Source organism: Cupressus sempervirens, chromosome 6 (assembly GCF_028749045.1).
Source record: "Cupressus sempervirens isolate cs-2001-9-10 chromosome 6, ASM2874904v1, whole genome shotgun sequence".
In the NCBI taxonomy this organism is placed as follows: Eukaryota; Viridiplantae; Streptophyta; class Pinopsida; order Cupressales; family Cupressaceae; genus Cupressus; species Cupressus sempervirens.
In genome coordinates this window covers 259,862,178-259,887,612 of record NC_143123.1, presented here as the reverse complement: position 1 = coordinate 259,887,612, position 25,435 = coordinate 259,862,178, and the positions used below count along the sequence as shown (strand labels likewise).

At 36.0% G+C, this 25,435-nt stretch overlaps 1 protein-coding gene across 2 annotated transcripts in view; it reads left to right on the top strand.

Moving 5' to 3' along the window:
- The window catches only part of RUS4 (root UVB sensitive protein (Protein of unknown function, DUF647)), an 81,459-nt gene extending 59,716 nt beyond the window's left edge, over positions 1-21,743 (top strand). The window contains exon 10 of one of the 2 annotated variants that reach the window (XM_089787754.1): positions 21,512-21,743. In XM_089787754.1, the coding sequence (XP_089643880.1) occupies positions 21,512-21,565 (54 nt within the window). In that variant the 3' untranslated portion in view covers positions 21,566-21,743. Of the gene's footprint in view, positions 1-15,373; positions 16,481-21,511 lie in introns of those variants that run through there. The other variant, XM_089787752.1, reaches the window with a different exon arrangement.
- The last annotated feature ends 3,692 nt before the right edge of the window (positions 21,744-25,435 follow it).

Here is a 25,435-nt window from a genome sequence, read left to right as displayed (position 1 = left end):
GAAGTGAAGAGCAGATTCAGATACCCTTTTCGTCGAATTTGTGAGATCCGCGAACAAATTTTTTGTCAGAGCTATGCAGGTCAAGGTTGACTTTTCAGGATACAATTGTGCCCTGCTATTAGGGTCAAGGTTGACCTCCCTTCAAAAAGACACAAGATTTCTAGGTTTTCTCCCTCTCGACATTTCAATTCTAAAACAGTTGTAGAATTCCCCGAAATTGTATACAAACATAAAAAAACAACACTTTCTAGATTCAAGGTTAGTATTTGTCTTTTATCTATTTCAAGATTTAAGCACATACTCCTCATAATAGAAAGACCATTAAACCTCCTTTCTCCCTATTCTCCATCACATGATCCATTTCTGCATTGGTCACTTTCTTGTGTTTAATCAATTTGGATCATTCCTTTTGGAAATTAGGTTTAAGAAAGGAAACCTTATTTTCTTTCTATTCATTTTGGTGAACCCAACACGCTTACCCCTATCTTTTGTGGAATTAGATGCCCTATTGTGTTTCACGGTGTTATATTTCATTTCATATTTGTTAGGTCTTTTCTTGCATTAAGATCAGATTTAGTTTATGCTATTGCATTTTAAATTCAAAAATACAAGAAAACTATATATTCCATTAAATACAAAAACATTTCTTCCATTTCGTTTACTATGAAGATTATGAAGATGCTTTGGTGTGTTGTTATGTTCCTTATTACCTAACTCTTAGCATCTCTTTACCATAATTATGATGCTTATGAGAGTATCATTCATTTTATTATGTTCATGATCTTTCATTTTCTTCTTGCTTTTGCTTTTGTGAATTTAATTGATACTAGTCTTTCTACATTTAAAACTTTCATTAAAGATTCATGTGGTAGACTTATTGTTCTTTTGGATTATGTCAAAGATTTGGTAGATGATACATCATCTCCTAATCTTCCTAATTTGAATTCTATTATTCCTAATCTAATGCCCAATTCTCCATCTGTTAATCCTCGTTCTTCTTATGATGGTATTCAAGCTATAGTTCAGGATACAGATGTGCAAGCCTTCTTTGATTTATCTTCTCCTTTGATTCATGATAATATTAAAGGGTAAAGAGACTTCTTCCAAATCTATTATTCCATCTTATACAACCTTTTCTCATGAGCATGATAAAAAATTATCTCTTGTAGAAGATTTACATGATATGTACACTACAAGATATATGATGATCACTAAACAAGGTTATAAAAGGTTTAGGTCTTGGAGTTAATGAGCATGGTATTAAGTATCCTGTTCATATACCCTCTAAACCGGATTTGCATTGTGTTGGTTGTTCAAAATCTCAAGTTAAGGAAGGTGATGTTAATCATTGCCCTCCTCTTCATAAACTTCTCCCTACACCTACCTTGGATAACTCTGATATTCATCAATAACTCTGATATTCGTCAAGAGGTGGCTAAACAGGTATATGTTGAATTAATGAATTCCAAAAATGAAATCTTTAAACTTATACCGAAAGATGCCTTATCCAAGCACAAATGTCCTTTTCAATATCATAATATGCACTTACTTGCTGATTGTAGACATTTTCAATTGTATTTTCGTGAACGAGTTGCTTTAGGAATTATATCTCACTCTCGTGCAGTTTTACAATTCCTTCATAATTTTTATATAGGGGATTCTCCTCCTGTTGATATAATATAGATCTCTTCTCCTCTTGTTTCTAGACTGGGGGGCAAGAGGTGTATTTTCATCTAGTTTCCTAGGATCCATCAGGTCTTTTATTGGGCTTAATTGGTATTCTTTCCAACTAGTTTTTTCTATGATTTTATATTATGCTCTATTCAAGATATCTTTTCTAAGACATTTGTTTTTGCAAAGGTATCCCTTGTCTTCCTCTACGAGGGGCAAGGTTCTTCCTTCTTTCTCTTTGCCTAGGGAACTGCTTTCCTTAGCTTAGTGGTACTTATTCATATTGCAATATTATTTCTTCGTATAAACTGATGTTTTGGCTTTCCTTAGCTTAGTGTTACTTATTTATATTGCAATATTATTTCTTCGTACAGACTGATGTTTTGACTATGGATAATCTTTTTATAAGAGGTTGTTGTCCTAGGTCATCACCTCTTCTTTATATTGCAAATTCTATTCTTTATAAACTCTTACCCTTGCTTTGGTGTTAGAGTTGTTTTCGTCATTCCAAAGATTCCTTTTCCTCTTCCTTGGAGGGGGCTTGATGATTGAATCTTTGTTCCCATTTGATTTGAAAGCTGATATTTTATCTAAAAACACCCCTCTATGGTGGGGGTCTTGTTGATAAGATCTCTTTATTTGAGGATCCTTTTTCCATAAGTGACATGTCCTTTTCATGATTATCTATGCTCTTGAATGCAGGGGTCAATATCCCTTGCTAAGAATATGGTGTACATTGTTGTTAACAGGATATCTCCTTACATTGTGAAGTAGGTATCCTGTTCTTCTTCCTTATCATGTCTGGTAGACACCCACGATAAGGAGGGGGGCATAGATAGGGTCTCCCTTGTACTATAGTTTTTATTTGATATGATAAATCTTGGAAGGTAACGCACAAAAGTTGCTAAATCCTGAAGAGACATTTTTCATTTTTTTTATATATATGCTAAATCCTCTGGAGGTAATGCACAAAAGTTGCTAAATCCTTTGAAGGTAACATACATAAGTTGCTAAATCCTGAAGAGATACACATTTTTCAATTTTTCAATATGCTAAATCTTTCGAAGGTAACGCACATAAGTTGCTAAATCCTGAGAAGACATGCATTTCATATTCATAGTGATACAAGAAGGTGGATCTATGGATATTCCAGAAGCCGTCAGAAGACACATTTACAATTGCAAGCACAGTTTATGGGTGAATTATCAGGCTTGGCCACCTGTTTGGCTCTCTCTCTGTTTTAGTGATTCATGGTAAGGTGGGCATCTTATTGGGCAAGGTAATCACTTCTTTTTCTTTCTTTTTCGCTTTCATGCTAGTAGGACTGAATCATGAAGCTATGTTATTTATATTGTTGCTCTTGTCTTTCTTATGTAATCACTTATGTTTTTATGATAGCTTTCCAAATATGATATTAGTATGAGAAATATTTCTTAGCAAGGTTTCTTGTGCTAGTTGATTGGGGTTTGTTTAATACTAACCCTTTCTTTTAAGTTGTTTTGTTTTTTTTTTTTTCTTGGTTTTCACACCCTCGTGCGTGTATCTTGAGTTAGAATCCTTAGCTTAGGGGCTTATGTCCTTAGCTAATTGTTATTTTATCTTGTTATGAATCCACTTGGATCTCTTCTTTCTTCTCTTCCTTTACCAAGAGTTTGCATCGAGTCCATACTCTTGCTAAAGTGGGGGCTAAATGTATCGTCTTAAAATGGAAGCACTTCCATGTTAAGAGTGTTTAGCACTCTGAGTAATTGGTTTGGGGTCATGTCAAGCACCTTGAATAGGTCTTTGCATGGATCTGGTAGTTTTCCCTCTATTCTGCTTCTCTCTCTCTATTTCCAGCCTATTTCTAAGAACTTGCTCTATGAAACTGAGAGCTTTGATTTTTGGGTCAAGGACGACCTGGTGGGTCAAGGACAATCTCGACCCTGACCTAGGGCAGGGTCGACTTAGTCCTTGACCCTAGTTTGGCCCACTTATTGGTCATAGGGCATAGTACTATCCTTGTTTGATCAGGCTTGGAGTTTGTTCTAAGGTTGTGGCAAATTGTAATATATAGTGCCATCTAGACTTTGTATTTCTTTGCCAGTAATAGGGAGGTCTGCATCAAAGGAGAGATATCCTTGGTGTGGCACCCTATTTTGGCAGCAGACTCAATGCTAAGATTTTGTTGCAAGTGATAAGTTTTGATTACTATTCCTTTTGCAAACTGCAATTTCCCATGTATGGCAAGCATACTTATTCTAATCGCGTCTAACATTATCAACCATTCTTTTCGGCCCTCTATTCCAAATCCGTGTTTTCCATTTTTGGCAATGATTAATGGTTCTTGCAGATGGGCAACAATATATACTCATACATCCTGGCAGTGATCAGGTTCACTTTTTGGGTGGCTATCAGAGGGCGAAACCGCATTTTGTGTTTGCTGTGGACATTATATTCCTTAGTTCATGGCAGCATCTCTCTTTCGGTGGAGGTAGTTTGCAAACTTTTGGCCCACATTTGACTGTTCACAGTTAATTTGAGGCTTTGTGCAACACTCTTATTATATAGTAAGCTTCGATTCATGACTTGTCTGGTCTTTCTCTGCACATGAAGTTGGTTCACTCACATATAGGCTTCATTAGTGTTTGGTTCAGGACAACTTGTGTTGACTTCACTTGGCAACACGTACTTGGTTAAATGATTGCATTTTTTGCTTGTTGGTGATTTGGTGCATGTTTTTGTACCATATTTTCCACTATCACCCTAAAAAGGCCCCACACATTTTCGCACCAATACAGTTTGTTTATACAACCTACATAAATTGCAATCGGGGTTTATTGCATCTTCAATGCCCTTGATGTTGGCTCTATGGCTTTTATGCCTCAATTTAGCCTCAAGGGTCATATGGTTATCTAGGTGACTATCTTTTAACCATTCTTCATAGGTGGTCATATATTTTCCCAAGGGTCAATTCGCCTTAGATCGTCATCCAATCCCCTTTCTATTTTTATTTTTAAAAATAATTGCTTGATAAATCTTTTAATCTATGTATCCAATTTTGTTTCTGCAACCTTGGAATTTGGGTTCTTTTCACTCCTAATTCTGTCCTCAAATTCAGCTACAGATCCCCAAATTTGCTCCAATCCATGTCGAATAGACCCAAGCAAAATTTTGTTGATTTTGTAACAAATTTGTTGCCTAGCGACAAAACTCGGGCTGACTTTGGGCTCAAAACATTTTTTTTGAGTTCTGAAAAGTGTGCTTTTGGCCTAATTTGGTCTATTAGACCCTCCAACCCTTAAAGAGACCACTAATAGGCTAGAAAGGATGTTTTTAATGTTATTTGTGCATATGTGAATGAAAAAGAAAACTTCTTGCCTTCATTGCTAAACTTTCTTGTTTTGTTGGCATTGCACAAGGAGTGTTGAAAGGTGATAGTTGCATGCTCTAAGCTTTTTCGTGAGCTATTCCTATGTGGTTGCAAGTGTGGAGAACTACTCAAAGACATTGAAGAGGAGGATTTGAACAAAAGAGGTAGGGTATTGTAGATTTGCTTTGTTTTTTAAATTTCTCTTTGCATTTTTTATAAATAAAAGAAATGAGCTCTCTAGTTTTTTTTTCTTTTTTCTCATTTTGGTTTGTGGCTTTGTCTCTAGTGTTTCTAGCACTAGGAACTCCTGATTCAAAACAGACCCATGCTCCCCACCATGTAGGAATATAGTAGCTGTTATAGTAGATAAGATGAGATAAATTTATTAATGTCCAATAGGAGACAAAAAATGGATCTATGGGATTGAAGAGAGTATAACAGGGCAGTAGTTAGTAGCGAGAGTACCAAATGGTGTTCGTGGAAACAAGAAAGAAAATAGAAAGAAGCAAAGAGCAAAAAGAAAAAGAAAGAGACAAGAAGAACCTAAGTACTTCTCACATGCAAGAAGTACCCCCAAATCGAAGGATAAGGCTTGAGGTAAGGGCGAGTAATGGTCATGTGCTGTCTCGAGGAACCACTATAGGTAGGATGGAGTTGACAAGTGTGCTCACTGCAAGGTCTCACTGATTTGATGTGGCTTGAAGAAGTAGAGGGAAGAACAAGCAACCTCTTGGTCCCTCGGGGGGGAGACACAGGAGTGAAGGAGATGATGAGCTAGTCAAAATTCTGTCTCAAAGGGCAATGAGACTCGAGAATGTGAATGTGAAGCCACATTTCTTTCTGCAGATAGAGTGCAAGGCCGTTGTTTAATGTATTTAAAGAAAGAGGATATGCTCGTGCACCCTTTGAACAGGCATGGTTTATCCCTGATAATATGATGGTTTGTTTAAATACAAAGTCGGCGCGAGCCTACCCTAAAAGGTCCCAAAGAGATGCGAAGGGCACAATTCTAATGGTGAGTGAGGTACCAAGGCAAACAATGATCTCGTCCTCAAAATCCATGTTGTGCTCAGTGTAAAATGCCATCCTCGGTCGAAGACCCACAAGAGGGTTAGTCTAGGTTGTGATAATGTTTTGTCTATAGATATCATCCTTGATGAGCTCGTTCAAATCCTCTTGAGAAGGAAGGAGGTGAGTTGGGGCATCCAAGGAGAACTAAAAAGGGGGAAGGTGGTCAATCGAGATCCCAATCAAACCAAGAAGAGAAAAAGCGTGAGCAAATTGACTACAGGCTTTGCTAGCAAGATTGAACCCAACAACTGCCTCGGAAGAGCAATAGCCAAGTAAGAATATTTGTGGCAGCCCTCGTAGGAGTTAGCGAAGCCCTCTAATCGATGAACAAAAAAAACCAAATCAAAGATGGTCCCAAGGCTTAAGGGATGAGCGTTGGACTCGACCAAAATGATACTATGGGGAGTGGATTGATGACATTTGAGGATATGCCAAAGAAGATAGATCTAGACTCAACCGAAGCCTAATCGGATTCCAAGAGAAAGGGCCCCCAAGTAGTAAAATCATAGAGGACAGTCAGTCTGACCAAGGAGTCCTAAAGGGACATCTTGGTCATAGTGTTGTCTGAAACATTGTCGCCCAAGCATAGCAAGGGATCCAAGTCCCTTATTGACTAGGGGTTGAATGGAAGGTCTCAAGGCGAAATGGGACCCAGAGAACTTGACCCCCAAATAAGTATAGAATGAAGTAATCTCAACCTTACAACCCTAAAAATAAAAGTGGAGATCAGAGGTCTTCAAACAATTGAAGACCATCACCTAGGTCTAGGTTCTCAGATAACTGTCTAGCATCATTGGAGGCCAAACCGTCAATAATCTGTCGGAGCCCCTTCCTAGAAGAGACTGAAAGAACCACATCATCTGCAAAAAGCAAAATGGATATTAGGACTTGGTTTAATTAGCAACCATCTTCAAGAAGAGAAATGTCTTGAAGAAAGGATTCGAGCTCATCAATCTAAATGCTGAAAAGAGTGGGGGAGAGAGGGCAACCTAATGGTAATCTGTGTTGGTTTTGAGAACCCCTGTTGAGTCCTAAACCTATTAACCATACTCTCATAAAGCCTCATGATAGTAGTTAGTAGAGTCTCCAAAAGCCCAATGTCTCTAAGCCTTTGGAAGAGAGTTGTTTGAAGAAACAAAATCAAAAGCTTTGCGAAAGTCAACAAACCTTCACCAAGCGGTGTCGGGCCTCCTCAATGATAGCCTGTAAAGTCAAAATATGGTACGTGGTTTTGAAATATGTATGGAGACCAGCCTGTCGCCTTGCCCGACAATGTCGGTGATCAAGCTCCTTGGAAACAATAGTATTTAACATTGTGGCACAAAGTTTGGCAAAAATATGCCCAATCATGATAGTCTTGTAGTTGCTAGGGTTTGAAACTGTCCTGATATTATGAATCAGATAGATAATGTGTTGTGATGAAGAGTCGGGGAACCTAGTACAAACAACTCTCTTAAAGAACACTGTGGGAAACAAGCCCAAAATAGTGAAACCAAGCTTGAGGAGCTCTGCCCGAAACCCTTCCTTATCCGCAGTCCGGCTACTACTCATGTATTTGATAGCCCCATTAAGGTTGGAGAAGGTGAATAGGTGGCAACTGGGTGGAGTTGTGTGGTGAAGCGAGGACTAGTCGGGGCTCTAGTAGAGGGTGGAGGTGTGGGAGATCAGAGTGTTGTGATCCAGTGTGGAGAAGGGGGTACGCAAGAAGAGCTTCAAAAGATAGGCATAAAGAGGACTACACTGCAAAGTTATTAAACTCTTCTTATGGAAATGAAGGCAGTGATAGTTCAGCTTCAGCTGAGTAAGCATGGGGGAAGAAGTGGAGAAGGCCGAGTGAATCAAGCAGTGAAAGGATTGCACCCCTCATCGAACCACTGATTCAAGGGATGTGTACTACTGTGCTTAGAGTTACGAGATAGGGGAGAGGTGTGGTAGGGGATGGAGAGGAGGGTGAACTCCCACATCGAAGAAGCAAGCAAGCTAAACATGGAGGCAACATCCTTGAACCCAGTAAAAGAGTCAGGGGAAGGAATCATCTAAGATAGAGGAGGAAGAGGTCACGGTCACTATCAACAAGGAAAAAGGAGGTGTGGGTGGAGGGGGTGGTCATATGGCCCACCACGGGGTGGGGGAAGGGGTGAAGAACAAAGAGGTGGAAGGAGTGGAGTGTGTGAGGGCAGGAGGGAGTGGAGACCTTAAGGGTGAGGCTGAGGAGGGCGTGGTCGGCCATGGGGAGACGAGAGACGATGAAGTGGCTGATGGAGGGGATGAAAGAGGCACATGAGAGGACATAGTCAACAACACTTGCGCCACATTAGTGGGGCCAGAACGTGAAATGGTGAGAGCCAGGGAAATAAGGAAGCCTGTTTAGGATCACCAAATCAAAAGACACATTACTGAAGAAGATGGTAGCCATATACGGTGAACGGACTTTGACAATCTGTAGAGAGCCATTGCAAACCAGCAATCTCCGGATCCATCTCCATAAAATAAACAAAATCAAACCCACAATCATGGAGGGGAGTCTAGTACTCTCTAGTCTATGCATTAAAATCCTCTAGAATGATGATGTCACCCATGGTGAAAAACTTGGTGATGTGCTCATAAAGATCTTCAAAGGGTCCCCACTCTCTAAGTTGTGAACTATCGATCAAGGAGGCCGACGAAAAGTAGCAAACCTAATGAAGATGTCCCAATTGTGAGACGTTGTCCAAATGGCGTGGATCTACATGAATTTGGTAGAGAAATTAGAGTAAACTAAGGAGGTTGTGCTAAATAGACGGTCTTTGACCAAACAAGCAACCTCATTAAAACTCCCAACCTCATCTCTAAAAGAAAACAACCTGAAAACCGAAAACACCTAGACGAGGATGGGAGGGGCTTTCATTAGTCTCTGTGACAAGAATGTTGATTGAGCCAAGAGCATCCTCAAGAAGACTAGGCAAGGACCATAATGAATCATTGCCATTCTAGTAGTGGATAAGAAAAGAACAGTTATGGGGCTCTATACTGCCCACTATTGCTGAAACCGTCATTTGGTCTTAGCGGTTGATCTCGCTTCCCAACCAAGAGGAAGAGAATCTTGAATAACAAAGGTTCTTGATAATGACCCATTTCCTGTCCCATCTATCATTTGTCAAAAGACCCCATTGCTTTTCTTAACTCAACAACCTGTGATTTTGCGAGGTCTTTGTTAAGGTATATCTTCAAGGGGAGAGGAAAGAGCTTTCTCCTAGCTTTGAGCACACAAAGTCTACAAAAGAGACAACAGAAGCCTGAGAATAGGGTGAAGAAAACCAATCCATACCCTATCAAGAGAGATATTGAGGAACTCAAGCTGGTCCTTAAGGAAAGTATATGTCATATCAAGTGGGTTTGAAGTGGCAGCCAGTGAGAGACTGCGAACCTTGAGTTCCCGAGCTCTCCTTGTCCTTTCTTCCATAAGCTTAGACTGGACAATGGCCTCTACGTAGACCAGAGGAGAAGTAGAAGGGCCCTTCCCATTGCAAATAGTTGCCTAGGATTTCGGTTGGGATTCGGTCTCAAACTTCAAAGAAGTTTATTGGTTTAATTCCTATTGCATTTCTTTCAATTGTTTTATTTCAAAAACTTGTTCGACATGCAAGTCCAGTTGCTATTTGTGTCTTGAGAACTTTGTGATAGCAAAAGAAATAGAAGCTGAAATCTGTGTAATTCTCATTTTAAGCTTAGCATTCTCAACTTGAATATCATGCATTTTGTTCTTTGAGATTGAATAACATTCTCATCTGTTGAGCAAGTCCTGCAACAATGAATTTTTCGACAAAGGCTTTCGTTGGTATATTTGGAGAGCAAGTGGTGGTCGCTTGGAAATACCAGAAATGTCTAAGCCAACAAAGCTTGGTCGGGTGTCACCCTCACATTCAGGCATCACATCAGACATTAGAGAAAATTGCGTGCAGTACCAGTCTGACAACAAAGACATGCAAGAAAAATACCAGATACAAAAGCGAAAGAGGCCCTGCAAACAACAACCACGATATGGCAGGGACCCCAAAGAGCTTGAAGAAAGATTGCAGAGTCAAAATAGACACAATGTAGAAACAAAGCTAGAAAATCACAAAAACGTCCCCAAAAGGCAATCTCAGGCAAAGGTAGCAATGATAGCCATCAAAGATACCAACAGAAACAACCAAGATAAACTCACGCCACTCGTAAACAAGCTACAAGCCAAACCAAATAAAAATCAGGAATACTAACAAAAAATCACAAACCTGTAACAATAGGAGAAGCCGAGGTGTAAGTGTAGGAAGAGTAAGACAAGAGCCTCGAGCACAAGGATGAGTAAGAAAGAGCAAGGTAGGAGCCTCAAGTGGAAGGAGCGTGGGAAGAAGCAAGCCACGGGCGAAGAAAACACAGTTGTGTCCAGACGTTTTGCTAATATTAAAGCAACATAGCAAAATAGACCACCATATATATTAATGTTTAGTACATGGCATAACAAAATGCCAAATTACACCACTAAATCAAAGTTTTAATTAAAAAATAATAATGTCAACATTAACAATTAGACATCATCTTCAAACACTTACGATTTTTGGAGAACATTATTCATTATTGGTGGGGTGCTATGTTGACTCCTTTCTTTCTTCCTACCGAGGGAATATTTGATTGTAGTTGTTGGGGGTGCGATTGAGTCCTCTATATATGCATCTTGTTTATTTCTCTCTACTAGAGAGTTTTCTCCCACTTGGTTTTTTTCTGTTCTCTCCTTGTGAGAGATTCTTTGCATTTACATTGTACATGGGTACCTAAAATGTTTGTGTACTCTGGACTCATATTGTATCTTGCTCATCTTGCATAATAATTCTTCTCCCTAAGTTGCACTTAAGGGGGATGGTAGAGTAATAAACTTTTACATATTTACTTGCTTAAGTTTACGTAGGCCATCATAATTAATATTTGATAATCAAGGTAGTTTTTAGTTTTCTGTCCCGAAAGCTACTTGCTCTCGCATTTTTGGGGGCACTTTGTTGTCTCCTTTCTTTCTTCCTACTGAGGGAATATTTGATTGTATACACTTGATATATGTAGTCCTTGGGGGTGCGATTGAGTCCTCTACTTATGCATATTTTTAATTTCTCTTTTGGAGAGTTTTCTCCTTTCTCCTTTTCTCTTCTTGTGAGAGATTTCTTTGCATTTACATTGTACATGGGCACCTAAAATGTTTGTGTGCTCGGAACCCATAATGTATTTTGCTCATCTTTCAATATAATTCTTCTCCCTTAGCTGCACTTAAGGGGGATGGTCGAGTAAATAAGCTTTTACATATTTACTCGCTTAAGTTTACTTAGGCCATCATAATTAATATTTGATAATCAAGGCAGTTTTCAGTATTTTTCTCTGGAAAGCTACTTACTTGCTCTCACATTGTTACCTTCATAAACAAGCTGTTGTCCTTGGGGGTGCGATTGAGTCCTCTATTTATGCATCTTGTTTATTTCTCTTCTGGAGAGTTTTCTCCTTTCTCCTTTTCTCTGCTTGTGAGAAATTTCTTTGCATTTACATTGTACATGGGCACAAAATTTTTTTGTGGTGTACATGGGCACAAATTTTTTTTGTGCACTCGGAACCCATAATGTATTTTTCTCATCTTGCATAATAATTCTTCTCCCTTATTGCGCTTAAGGGGGATGGTCGAGTAAATAAGCTTTTACATATATACTTGCTTAAGTTTACTTAGGCCATCATAATTAATATTTGATAAACAAGGCAGTTTTCAGTTTTTTTGTTTGGAAAGCTACCTACTTGCTCTCACATTGTTACCTTCATAAACAAGCTGTTGTACACTATGTAAAATAATGAATTAAGTAGGCAATAATTTCTCTTGTATCTCATTCTTTCATCCTCCTGTGGTTGGTTGTCTCCTGTTGTGATACTGAAGACTGCAGCTCTATGGTGTTTTCCTCTCATCTTCTACAACAAGAAACAAAACCAGAATCCAATTCCCTCTTCATCCATGATTCTAGGTAAATCTGTGATGTAATTAAAGTTCACAATTGCCATAACTGGAGAAAGACTTTATAAAGCTTCACTATCAGAGGATAAAAATAAGAATAACAAAAAACTTTTGAATTTTACATAAAAGCACGCTAGATGGATAGTAATTGCCTAGTACATGGCCCATGTGCAGTGCCAGTCAATGTTACTCTGTTCCCTTGAGATCTGCTACTGTTCGTCTTCTTTCTCAGGATGTTTCAAATCATCCCTAAATCTTCAACTGACCCGAATACAATCTCCTTGACCACTGAAATTGATAAAAAAATTGTCTCCATGTGTAGGTAACTCAAACCAACTCTTTGACCATAATATTAACAGACCAACCTTTGATTATGTTTTAATCTGTTTTTGAATCACTATTCCAAAGTAGTGACTACTGAAGTTGCCCAACCCAGGGTAAGGATAGTCAAGCAATGGGAAGAATGCATTCAGTGAGTCAAGGAATTTATTTCACGAGCTACCATTGTCTCTGGGTACCTTCTCTTTGAAGTGTTTAGGATCTGTTGCTTTCTTTTATTTGTACACAAGGCTGAGCTTCTACAAACCATCTGGTTGGCTGTGTAAACAAGTTCAAACTAACTACTTTTCATACTTGTTGGATGTTCCCTAGCCCAACTGCTGAGGAGTTGTGTAATAACAATCATAAACAAATCCATTTATTATAGATGTCTTAAGACTCTTATCCACTTAGCTCCCCAATCCATCTTACAAACAAGTGAGCCCAGAAACAATGCCTTACCATTCCAGCCACAAGTGAAGGCAGGATAAACCTCACTCCTACAAGCAAACAAGTGAAGCGATGAGATGCACATTAGTGAAGCCCCCTACTAATACCTTTCTTCATCAAAGGCTAGCAGGCACCCTGGGAGAAAGGCTCTTCTCTCCTATTACAATTTGTAGTGGTGAGGGAAGAGCAAGAGGAAAATCTAAAAAGGTATTTTAGGTTCAAAGGAGAAAGAATTCACTTTCTTTATTGGATTGGGAAGATTTGCCCTTTTTTAACAATAGTTTTTTTGCTCAATAATAAGGCTTGCTCCATCTTCATCCTATTTATTGATATGATTGACTGGCTTTGAAGAAATTGCAAACTGGACCCTATAATAAAGAAGGAAAGCTAGAATTTTTTTCAAAACCTACAGCTGCAATCCTCTCTAATAATAATTATATATAGGCTGGCTCAATTCTAACAAAAATATATTCTAGTTCTAATACCATCTGATGCAGACAAGAATAGGGGGTGAAATTGATGACAGTATGTCTTTGCAGCCATGCACTAGGTTCCCTTGGTGGACCCTAATCAAAAGATAATGTGTTCAATAGATCCGGGTTTCTTTTTCATCTACAGCAAAGCTACATATGTGATAGGAAAGCGTTGCTTCTGCGAATTGAAAACCTCCCAGCTGATATATTATTTTTGAATAACAAAATTGCTACAAGAAGCAACTTATCACCTGACAACGGTGACGCTGGCTACAAGCTGTTTACTTTCCCTGCCTCTCCTCCCCTCACCGCCGCCCCTCCCCCCTCACCCCTACCATCTCTCTTTCTCCAAGATTTCCCTTCTCAAAGAACAAAGAAGCCTTCTTTTCTCCATATTGAAAAATAAAAATAATACAACTTAAGGTTTGGTTTTCTAACATTCCCGAGACTTTGCATTCTTGTGTCTTTACTTTTAGATGATGATTAGTCATTTCTATCTGATAACTCTTCACTTTGATACGACAGTCTCTCCTTATTTGACAACTCTTCACTTCCATATGTTGACTCTTCACCTTCCATTGAATGACTCCATTTCCAGGTAAGGACTCACTTTGTTCTGCTCACCAATGCTTGAAAGGACCTAGTTCTTTTTGATTAATACAAGATTGCACTATCCCTAGGATGCTCCTGCATTACTTTTTGTATTTTGTTCAAGCAGCTATGTCCTTTCAGCTACTTTTGGATGTGCCCCCTTTTTCCTTTTCATAAAGGGGAATTTCAATGTTCAAAGAGGATGTAGGGAAAGTGAGCTCACATTATTTGTGCCTCTTGTTCACAACTTCTGAAGAGATGGATTTGATGCCAGCATTTCTTTTTGGCAACCTTAAACATCTTGGGTTGCATGGTCTAATCCCCATGGTCAGAGTATGTTAAATTAATGGTTGAAGCAAATAACCATACTTCATGAGGTGACAGGGTCTCATGATCTGAGAGGTGGATTTGGAGAAGTATTTTGTCTTCAGATTTCTAGTTTATTAATCGGAGGAGATAGAGTTGCTTGTACAGAGACTTGGGAGGATTCTGAAGGTGCCATTTGTTTTACCCCAGTTCTAGGTGTTTGGACCTCTATATTCAAGTAATTGTTACTTTCAAATGTCAGGTTCTTCAGGTAACTCCTTTGGCCACTGGATTTTTACTTTTATTTTAGTTTGTTTCAGCATTGTGAAGTATTAAGAGGTTGCTATCTCTCATTGTCATAGGGAAGATAGTGCTATATTTGTGAGACATCCTTTACAAGCAACCCATAGGCTACCTTTAAACCTTTTGTTCTCACTCCAGGGTATTATTAATGGTATATTTTACTATTTACATTCCACACTTCATGGGCAGATACACTAATCGCTCTGAGTGAAGGATTACCAGTTATGGTCATTTTGGAGAGGCCTTGGGAGGGTACCTTGCTTCCTCCTGGATTTTCTTAGATAGTACCTCTTAGCCCTGGTCGTTCTATTGAAAAAAAATCATCAGACTGTATTGGCTACTTCATGGTGATTGGAAATTCTGGTTCCACGTAGCATGAGACTTTCCATTCTTAAGATTGGATTCTTTTGTATTTTATGGTTTTGTATTTGTTAGCATTTCTAAGATTTACCCATTCCGATTATCCTTGCCTTATAGTTTAGTTGCCTAAGCTCTTTTGGTGCTCTTCATTTTCTAGTGTAGATTGGTCTGAGAATTCCCATTAACATACTTCTGCCATCATGAATATTATTGTCTACAAGGTTTTGCAAGATATAATGTCATTTCTCCTTAAATTAATCATATTTCATTAATAGCTTATCTTTGCTATCATTTGGTGTGGTCACGGCTCTCAAGTGTTAGAAACTGTTTAACGAACTGATTCCTTTCTATTTAAGTTTTTGCTCTCCCTTAATGGATTTCGGGTTTTTCTTATACAGCTCTCTTTTTTAATATTTTAATCTTGAACACCAAAACTGAAGCATACGTTTGATATGACTTATCACAATGTTTGATTTGTAGGTATGCTACATGCGGGCCGCACTGACCTCAAAATTGAACAGCTTGTCAGTGTACTGTAATGGCCATGCCACTTTAAAACCAGAGACTAGCCTATATAGAAATTGGCAAAATTTGCTTGAGGAGAGTAGAAGATTTGCAACAGTTGAAATATCTCCTTTATTGGACAAGATGGCTAAGACCGGATGGGTTGTTAAGCATGTATTTTTGTCCCCAAGTGAACAGGTCACTTACAGCATTCCAGGAGAGAACTTCCATAAATGACAAAAGTATTGTAGGTTTTCTGCAGATGCCATTATGCAAACATCACGTTTTTGGATTTGGAGGCTTGCTGAATTTATACACATCTTTCATCTTTGCAAAGCAGTCCTAGAACATTACGAACTCTGAATTTGTGTCAATCAGAAGTCAGCTTTTGTTGAAGTAAAACTGCAAAACTCATCATCTGAGTCTATTATCAGCATAACATGACATGTACTGCTTTTAAGAACCACGTGTAACAGAAATATTTATCTCTGGAGATTTACTGGTGTGCACAAGTATTCTCTTGAAAATTGAACATAAGTTGGGCTAAACTTTGTAGCAAAGATAGTGGGCAAGACTACTACCAGAAACTTGGTTTTCCAGCTGTGGCATCAACAAAAAATTGGTTCAATCACTGTCAAAGACCCAATTTGCTGGGTTTATTTCACTGTTTTGACAGGATCGTGTTCTTTGTCAGCTATTATTTTCTTTCAATGCATCAAAGCTATAATGAGCTTTTGCAGGAAAATATTGGTTAACACAATTACCCAATACTTGGTTTTTAAGCAGTGGCATCAACATGAACTTGGTTCAATCACTGTTGAAGACATTTATTGTGGTTTTGTTCCAGAATCAGCTTCATTGTCAATTATTATTTTCCAATAGAGAAAGCTAATTAACTTTCTCAATATCATTCTAGAATATAAACTTCAAATGAAAAGGCAAAAAAATGCCTATTAGTATTCTTTTGTCAGTTTTGTTTCCCATATTCAATTTACCAATCAAGAATATTAAACGATTGTAACCTCTTCATTATACAACTCTGGAGACAAATACGAAATATCATTATAACTAATCTTGGGAGAATTCATTGTTGATATCTTTATCAATTTATTCTAAATATATTGATCTCCTTAAAGTGGTCAATTTGAATTTCTTACGCATTATCTTTATCTCGTGCATATCTTGCTTTCAAGTGTCAACTGCAAGGAACTAACATGTGCCAATTCAGACACAAAAGAAGCTTTTGATTATGTTATGGTATTTAAAATAGAGACTGCTAGTTAATATCCTTGCTTACAATATTGTGGTGAAGCTTGCTATATAAGAGTCGGCAGCATTTTCTAAGAAAAGTGAAGCCTAATGTGTTAGGGAAATGCTCAAATTTATTTGAGGCAAATGACACTGCTCTCTTATTTTGTTGTTTTGGAAAGAATACACGAAAAATTGTTTCAATCCCTGGCATGCAAACTGTTATATTTTGCGTCCAGACAAATAAATATAAAAAGATAATTTTTTTTAAATAGTTAAATGAAATAGCACAACCTCTCTCACCATTTAAAATATCAGATCGAGTTATAGGAAGCCACCACTGAGGCATATATTTATATAGGAAGATTGAATTATAATTATACAAGAGATCAAGGTGGAAGCACTGTATATATGTTAGACGAGTAAGGAATGGCATTTGAATCCCAAAGTGTTCTAAATGCTTAGCAACCGATTATTTTCTACTGCGATAGTTTTTGCCGATTTGTGAAAATGCTAGCCATCTTCTAGCTCCTTAACCAACTTCTTTCATAGATTGCAAGCAAGATTATCAGAGATCTTATTTCACAACATGATCGATTCTGCTGATCGTACTATTTGCGAGACTTGGGAATCCGCTGTTTCCAGTATGCTTGGATGGGTGCTGCAACTTGAAGGATTAAGACAAATCTGCGTTTGCTAGTGATAGAAAACAACAGAAATAGGAAGAGAAAAATCTGTATATGCTGTATTTTAAAGATACGAAGACAATCCTCGTCAGCATGAATGCATAGTTATTCGGTTTGAAGTATTTGATTTCATTGGAAGAATTTTTTTTTGGAAATCTGGAATTTTAAAAAGGAAGGGTGATATTTCTAGAAGAATTCAAATATTCGGACCCGATCAGACAATTACGACCGGATTTCATAATGATAACTTTATTCTTTAATTCCTATAAATGCCCCTGTTAGTACGGTCACAAGGTATTCAGGGGTTTGAAGCCCAAAGAGCAAAGCAATGGCTCTCGTCTGCGAATGATAGGGGACTACCAACTACACGAGAGAATAAAATCGCGTGCAAATATTGTCATTTCATAAATCACAGTCGCATCATACTTACAGTGCAACAGCGTGGCAAAAAGGAAGTACAAACGAAGGTAAATTACCCAGGTTTAAAATGGGTACAACATGGCAAATTAAAAATATCAACATACCTATAGGGATAAAAAGAGCAATTTAGATTCAAATGTTGGTCACTCTAAAGTTCGCCTTATCAATTTTCCAGTCTTGCAGTACATATTGTCATATTGAAAAGTTAATACCAAATAGGAGAATATGAAATTGAAAGAGCCTCTAAGACGGCCATAACTAGCGATAAGCAGGGGTCGATGCCCTTGCATATAACTATTTGCTCGACAAGAGCACCATTATAGTCGTCCATAACCTCAGTCTAGAAATCTAATCATTTTCGCAATACGAAGGCTCAACCTCGTTGGCTGTGATCCGTTTTCAAATAGGATCAAGCTTATGGAGGTCCGATGATCATATTTGTCGGTACTTAACATCAGCAATGGGGAAAATCATGGTTACGTCTCCCTCCTAAAAGATGTGTCGGAGATGGAGACGCTCATAGACTTCTCGCGTCTCGGGAGACCTTAAAAAAGGTTGCAACTTTATGACGAAGTTTCGTGAAGTCTCCCATCTGCTAATCTAAAAAGTGAAGTCTACCCGAGTCTCCTTATAAACAATAAATGTTAAATATAATATTGAATTATTTATGTATTTTAGCCTTTATTCTAATGCTTTTAATGCAAAAATTAAGACCAATGACAATTTAAATAATTTTTTGGAGAGCATGATAGCTGAAGACCTTGAGACAGATGATCACAACCTTGTGAAGTAGATGATAGTACCATCAACATATTAGTACTAAAAAGATTCCGGTTTTTGTTTATTGTACTAAGTTTGTTCATTTTTGTTTACATATTGGCAATTTAGCATCAAATTATACTTTTTCGAATTTGAATTTGAATATGTAATGATAATCTCAATGATTGTCAATCTGATATGATGATGATCATATGCAATATTTGGAAAACAATAATGTGATTATGTGAGTTTTGAAATATTTGACTCTATTTTAATGTGACATTACTATTATTATTTACTTTACTTTTTTAGTTTTTCAGTATTAGTATTTTAAATTTAGTATTAGACTCTTTAAACTATTAAAACAAAATTGTGGTCTCCAAGTACCCCCGTCTCCTATTTTTGAAAAATTGGCGTATGGGTACCAGTATTAGAAATGGAGACCTCCAAGTCTCCCCATCTCCCAACAACCTTGGGGAAAATAAATTATTTTTAATGTACATAGGTTAAAGGTGGTCTATGAGACAGACTATCTAAATCACAATGTCTGTATTTCTAATTTTTTCTTGTGAGATGTGTTGATTAGTATCCTTAGGTATTTAATGAATAAATCAATTCAAGAGCTATTTGTTTAATTGTTCTTCAAAGACATCAACTCTAAAATGATTTCCTTTAGTATTTTTCAACATCTAATATCACAATGAAGTTGATTAGAAATAGTCTTTAGCAATAATCTTTTTGGTTTTGTAAGATATATTGGTTCTTATTTACATTTTTTTGGGTAATGATTAGGAGTGGGATTGAACTCTTCAATATAATATTTTATATTTCTCCTTTATACTTTTTAAAGATTGTTTATGGAACTCATTTATAATAAAACCATTACACTTTTTAACCATTTGTAGATTACATTTTAACAAATACCTCATTTACTATACCATTTGTTGCTTGCATCCAAGTCTTCTTTCTTTTGCACAAAATGTCTTTGAAGATAACCTTAGGCCATATGTTTGCTTCTATTTGCTAAGTTATTTTTAGATATCTTATCAATTGTGCCATTGTAATTGCTTCAATAGGAGCAAACCAGACCTCACTCAACATGAGTTCAAGAGGGACTAAACTTTTAATTTTGAACTTGTTTGTATGTAAGTGTTTTTTATTTTTCTCAATTTTGTTCTACTGTAAATTAAAAGTACTATCTATTGTAAATTAAAAGTACTATCGGCCCACAATTCATAACCATGGAGAACAACCAAAAATATTAAGAGACCAAAAAGAGTGGATAGTTTTTCTATCCCATAGATCCATCTCTCTACATTTATCCTAGAAGACATAAAATGCTTTCCAACCTCTCAAAGTTTTGCCTTCTTTATCACCCCTTTCAACTCAAACTATAGAAGTATAGGCTTCGTGCCTCGCTCGGTTGCCTCGCAAGTCTAAACCCTCCATCAATTTTTATTTTTATTTTTAATATTGAAATCAAGTCCAAGGTATTTGGTAATTGTAATTTATTGCCTCTTCAAGTGTACTCCCTTCAAAGTAAAATCAATGTTGGTCATGTTATCTTATATTAGAGAATCCCTTTCATCTTGCTAATATTGACTTGTCTCCCCGCCATTCTTATAAAAATGCTCAAGGAAAAGAAAGTGTTCTTTTAAGCCAAGAGCAAATATCGAGATCATAGTAAGCTCATCCACGTATAAAGGAAGACTTATGAAAAACTCACCTAAATGGACCATCATCATTTTGTAAGTTTAACCACTCTTTAAGCTTGTCTATATAAAAACTTAAAAGGGTAAGGAACAATGGTACCCTTGTTTGATCCCCAAAACCATTCTTAAAATCTTCAATGATGTAATTTGAAGTTCTGATTTTGACTTTAACCTCCTCATACAACCTAAGAATAACTACTCTAAGATGTATAGGGACCTCAAGCTCCTTCAACCTATTCCAAAGATTTTCTACAGGGATTATGATGGAAGCTTTTTGAAATCTACAAAACAAAAAATGCTTCCTCCTTTTTCTTCCAACATTTTTTAGTGATTTGTCTCAAAGTTATATTGTGAATAACCATGGAATGTTGTGAATAACCATGGAATGCTTAGGTCTAAAACCTAATTTTCTTTTAGCATGTTTATCTCTTTCTTATACCCACTTGCTAATTCTATTGTCTAGCATACTTCCAAGGAACTTTGCAAACAAAGGATTATCTCAATGATTGGCACTGTCTACGATGCCATGTAAATGCACCTTTTCATAGAAGGAATATAATGCAATCAAGAGTAAAAACATGGGATTGGGGTGCATATATGTTGCCTCGTAGCCATTGGCTCAATGATCCTATAATTGGAGGGATTATTGACATCTCCACTCTTGATAAGAGGAATCATAATACTAGTTGTACAATCTAAAGGAAACCAATTGTTGTTGAATGATGCTAAATCTTTTTGTAATGCAAAGTGCAAGAGTTTTCATACTCCCTGTTAGATACTTCACCTAAAGATTGACCATGTCTTTTCCTTTTCGAACACCTAACTTCTTGATACACATCTCAATCTCTTGAATAATGAAAAGCTTGGCATCATTGACCAATGGGAGAATGTGTACCTTAGAATCTTTCTCATAAAGTTACCTTGCATTATCAAACCATTAAGAAGTTGTAATCATAAATCAACTTTTATGTTTCAAAAAATATGTTTGTAAGCTTTTTCTTGTTTGATTGCGTAAGTTCTCAACTCACTAGTTAATGGTAGAATATTAGATAATTGTGCAAAGTTTAATATATTAAGAGCCTAAAAAATGTGGTGGAGGGAGACCAATTCATTAATCCATTGTTGGTTAAATTGAGTGTTTGTAGGTTATGTTTTGCATTGTCGTCCAATGAAGTGATTTTATGTCATCACCAAGTACTTTAACCATCATGACTAATTATAATTTTTTATTTTTTTCATAAATTTAAGTAATCTCATTAATAATAAATTATATTGAATTTTTTTTCCAGAAATCACTAAAGATGTTTCTAAAGGTCTCCAAAATTTACCAAAGCTTTGGATAAATTTTCAAAATAAGGGCTTAATTCAAGGATGAAGTGGGAACTTTCAGTCATCTTTGGGGTGCATTAGGATGTTTAAAATAACACCAACCATTATTCTTTTCTAGCACTAGAACAATGAAAAATAAAAGAGAAATGCCCCTCTTTGTAAAATAACCATTTATAATTGTGTTTGTAGCCATTACACCCTCTAATCCTAACACAACCAAACATAAGACTCTATGAATAGCATTTGACTTCATTTTTTACATTTTTTTTGTGGCCAAGTTAGCAAGACAAACCAACAAAGTTTGAAGGTGGTGTTAGAAAAACATAGACTAAATATAGATGGCCATCATACTTTCCATCATAATGATTTAAAGTTTTTGATAATTCTAACTTCATAATTTTGACATATGTAATACAAACTAATAATCTATAAGCATCTTGGTGTGTGCAATATATTTATTTCCAATTTATGGCAAATAAATAATCCAAAATATTCAAAGAGAATATAGAAATAATGGAAATATGTGGATACAATAATGAGTCAAATCAAACAAACATTCAAACCATCATTACTCCTCCCTTGTTCTTCTCCTAAATATTGTAGATTTTTGGGCTCTTAGCAATCGTGCTCACTCAATTTTGATAGCATAAGAATTCAAAAATTGTGGTTGTAGAATGATGAAAAATGCATCTCATTTATAGAAATCAAGACTTCAATATGAATGCATGATTGATGAGATGGACTGCATTTGATTGATATACTTAGATTGATTGGTGAGTTATTCATGTGATTGATTAGACAAGTAAATAGTTTGGACAATGTACTGTGACTGAATAGATTTCTTTGTTAACTAAATTAATAAGAAATAAATTGGAATTGACTTGATAGTTGATTGATTAGATTAGGTAGATGACTAATTAGATTAACCAATAAAGTGGATTAATTGAATAGAAGACAATTGAATAGTTGACAGGAAAATAGAATGAATAGTCAGAAAAGATGATTGATCGGTTAATTGATTTGTGTAGGTAGTCAGATTGAGGGATAGTGTTAGTTAAACTTGGAAGAGGGGAATCAATTAAAAAAAATGTATTTAATTACACGTGAGCAAAAAATAAATAAATAAATTTATTTATTTATTAGAAGAGACAGTTAGAAATTTGAGATTAGGAAAATAAAGAGAATTGGGAAAAATAATCTTATCTTTTATTAATTTTTACTACCTAAGTATTTATTCTGGTTATCACATAGAAGATCTCTCCATGTTACCTTGTTGGGAAATGTTAAATTTAGATAGATTTGTCATTATGTAACAGAATTTCTGAACTTCCAAGTAGAGAATATTAATTGATTTCTATATCTCTCTCTCTTGGCCATTTGATATTGGTATAATTATTCTCTAAGAGCCATGTTTGTTCATGGCATGGCTCTTCATTTAAACAAACAAACTTAGACATAACCCAAATTAGCTAGTACTTAACCAATTTTACTATTGCAAATCGATGATATATATAGAAAATGAATGGATCATTTGCTCGATCCAAATTATGATCCAATATTAGAATGCTCGATCATAGCTTGGTCAATTCTACGCATGTATATCATATCATTACTCGATCTGTACAAGGAGAATAATATAATCTACAAATTTAAATTTTAGTATACTTACTATGATATATAGAGTTTTGATTTAATACAAGAATTATTTCTTTTTCTCTAGGGTATATGAAATGATCATTCTTATTGAGCACAAGAACTATGTATAATGAACTGACATACATACACATATATAATCAATACAAGCAATCATCCTTATATTTGACCGAAGCTACTATGTATCAACACTCCCTCTTAGCTAGGGAAGATAACTAAGTATTACTCAATTTAAATATCAACTAACTCATGGTATTAAGGAATATAGAGAACATCAAGTCACATGACATTATTATATCCTACCAAAGCTACTATGTATCATGGTATTAAGGAATATAGAGAACATCAAGTCACATGACATTATTATATCCTATCAAAGCTACTATGTATCAATACCCCCTCTTAGCTAGGGAAGACGAAATATATATTTCAATAAGTTCACCTTATTTGGAAGAGTGATATTACCTATCTTGTGACATCAAAAATATAATATAATTAAGAACATCAAGTCACGTGATATTATTCTTATATGTATATCTAAGTGTTGATGAATGAGGATTGTTTCAGATGTATTTGATATAAGTAATTTTATAATGAATTATATATTTAATTTACTTATAATATTCTCTTTGTATATTCTAATTTCTTAGCATATACTAATACTTGCATATGAATAATGCTTCTGAATGATATCACACAATAGGTGGTGGACACTTTAATAAAATGAAATAAGGTGGAGTTGACAACACTGGAATGACTAGTGTTTACAAAGTGCATGTAATGAATTCTATCGTATCTCTAATTCGCTACATACATTGATCTGTACTTGATATCATGCACTTTAATGTAGACCGAGTGTAATGATGTCTACAAAATATTAGTACCTACCGCGTGCACAAATATAAGTCTTCTCTGTCGTAATTGTATTCACATTTTTTTTCTTGCTGTGTTTTTTTTAATGACAAATAATCGCACTGTTTATAAGTATGAAAAAGAGCTATTAAAAGGAGAGTCACGACCCTATGGGACGTGACTCTATATAGAGATATGTCCAATCGGGCTTGTGACTCCCAATTGGATTAACCATTAACCAAAAGGAAATATGTCTATAGCAATAAATTATTGCTTACACATTATAATAAGGATATAAATCAAGTTAGTTATATATATATATATATATATGAAATTTATCAATTTAAATTATAAGAATATATAATCTTTAATGTCTATGATATTTAAATTTAACCTTTAAGATTTATCTGACGAAACTATAAAACATTAACACTAAGTTATGGTAAGTGCATTGACATCAAGTCTCATGATGTCTATCATAACAGATAATGGCATCTCACCATGATTATCTCATAAAGAACATAATGATCTGCAATAGGTATCACGCCTCATGATATCCATCAAAATGCTCAAGAGATACTAAGTATGACATATTTAGATATCACCCAACTCATGATATCAAAGAGTATATTGAACATCAAGTTAGCATGATATTCATATATCCTGGTTATGGTATGTGCACTGACATCATGTTGCATCATGTCTACCATAACTCATCATGGCATATCCATAGATATTATGTCACATAATATCCACCGTGATTATCTCATAAAGAACATATTGATACAAACTATATCAAGTCAGCATGATATCTATCAATAAGTCCATGGGATATTAACTATCAAGACATTTCCATCAATATCAAGCCAACATGATACTCGTTGTGATAGTAGACATTGTAAAATCGTTACCTTAAAATGTTGAATAAAAGTGTACATTATCAAAAAGATTGTCACCTTTCAGTAATGTACATAGGAGGACCATAAAGTCATGGAGTCACACACATGACAATAAAATATTTTACATAGAGTTACCACAGATTCTTTCACGTGGTGTTGTTGTGTCATCACCCACACACACATCCAAAGTTTACATGAAATCATCGATGCTAAGACTCCTTAGCAAGGGCTTCATTCTTCATTACTCCAACTCCAAGATAGTCTCCAAATGCACAAACTTCACATGGTATGAGACTTGGTGAGACTATCAACTGTTTATACTATTGTGATAATGTACCTTGTATAGAAACCATTTCCATGGTCTACTCCCTTTGAATCACTATGATCAAAGATCCCCTTGGCCGATTTTCTAGCAACTCTTTGTTTTGATCACAACATTATTCGTAGGAGTAGTTTCTCGTACGCAAATGTACTCGTTTG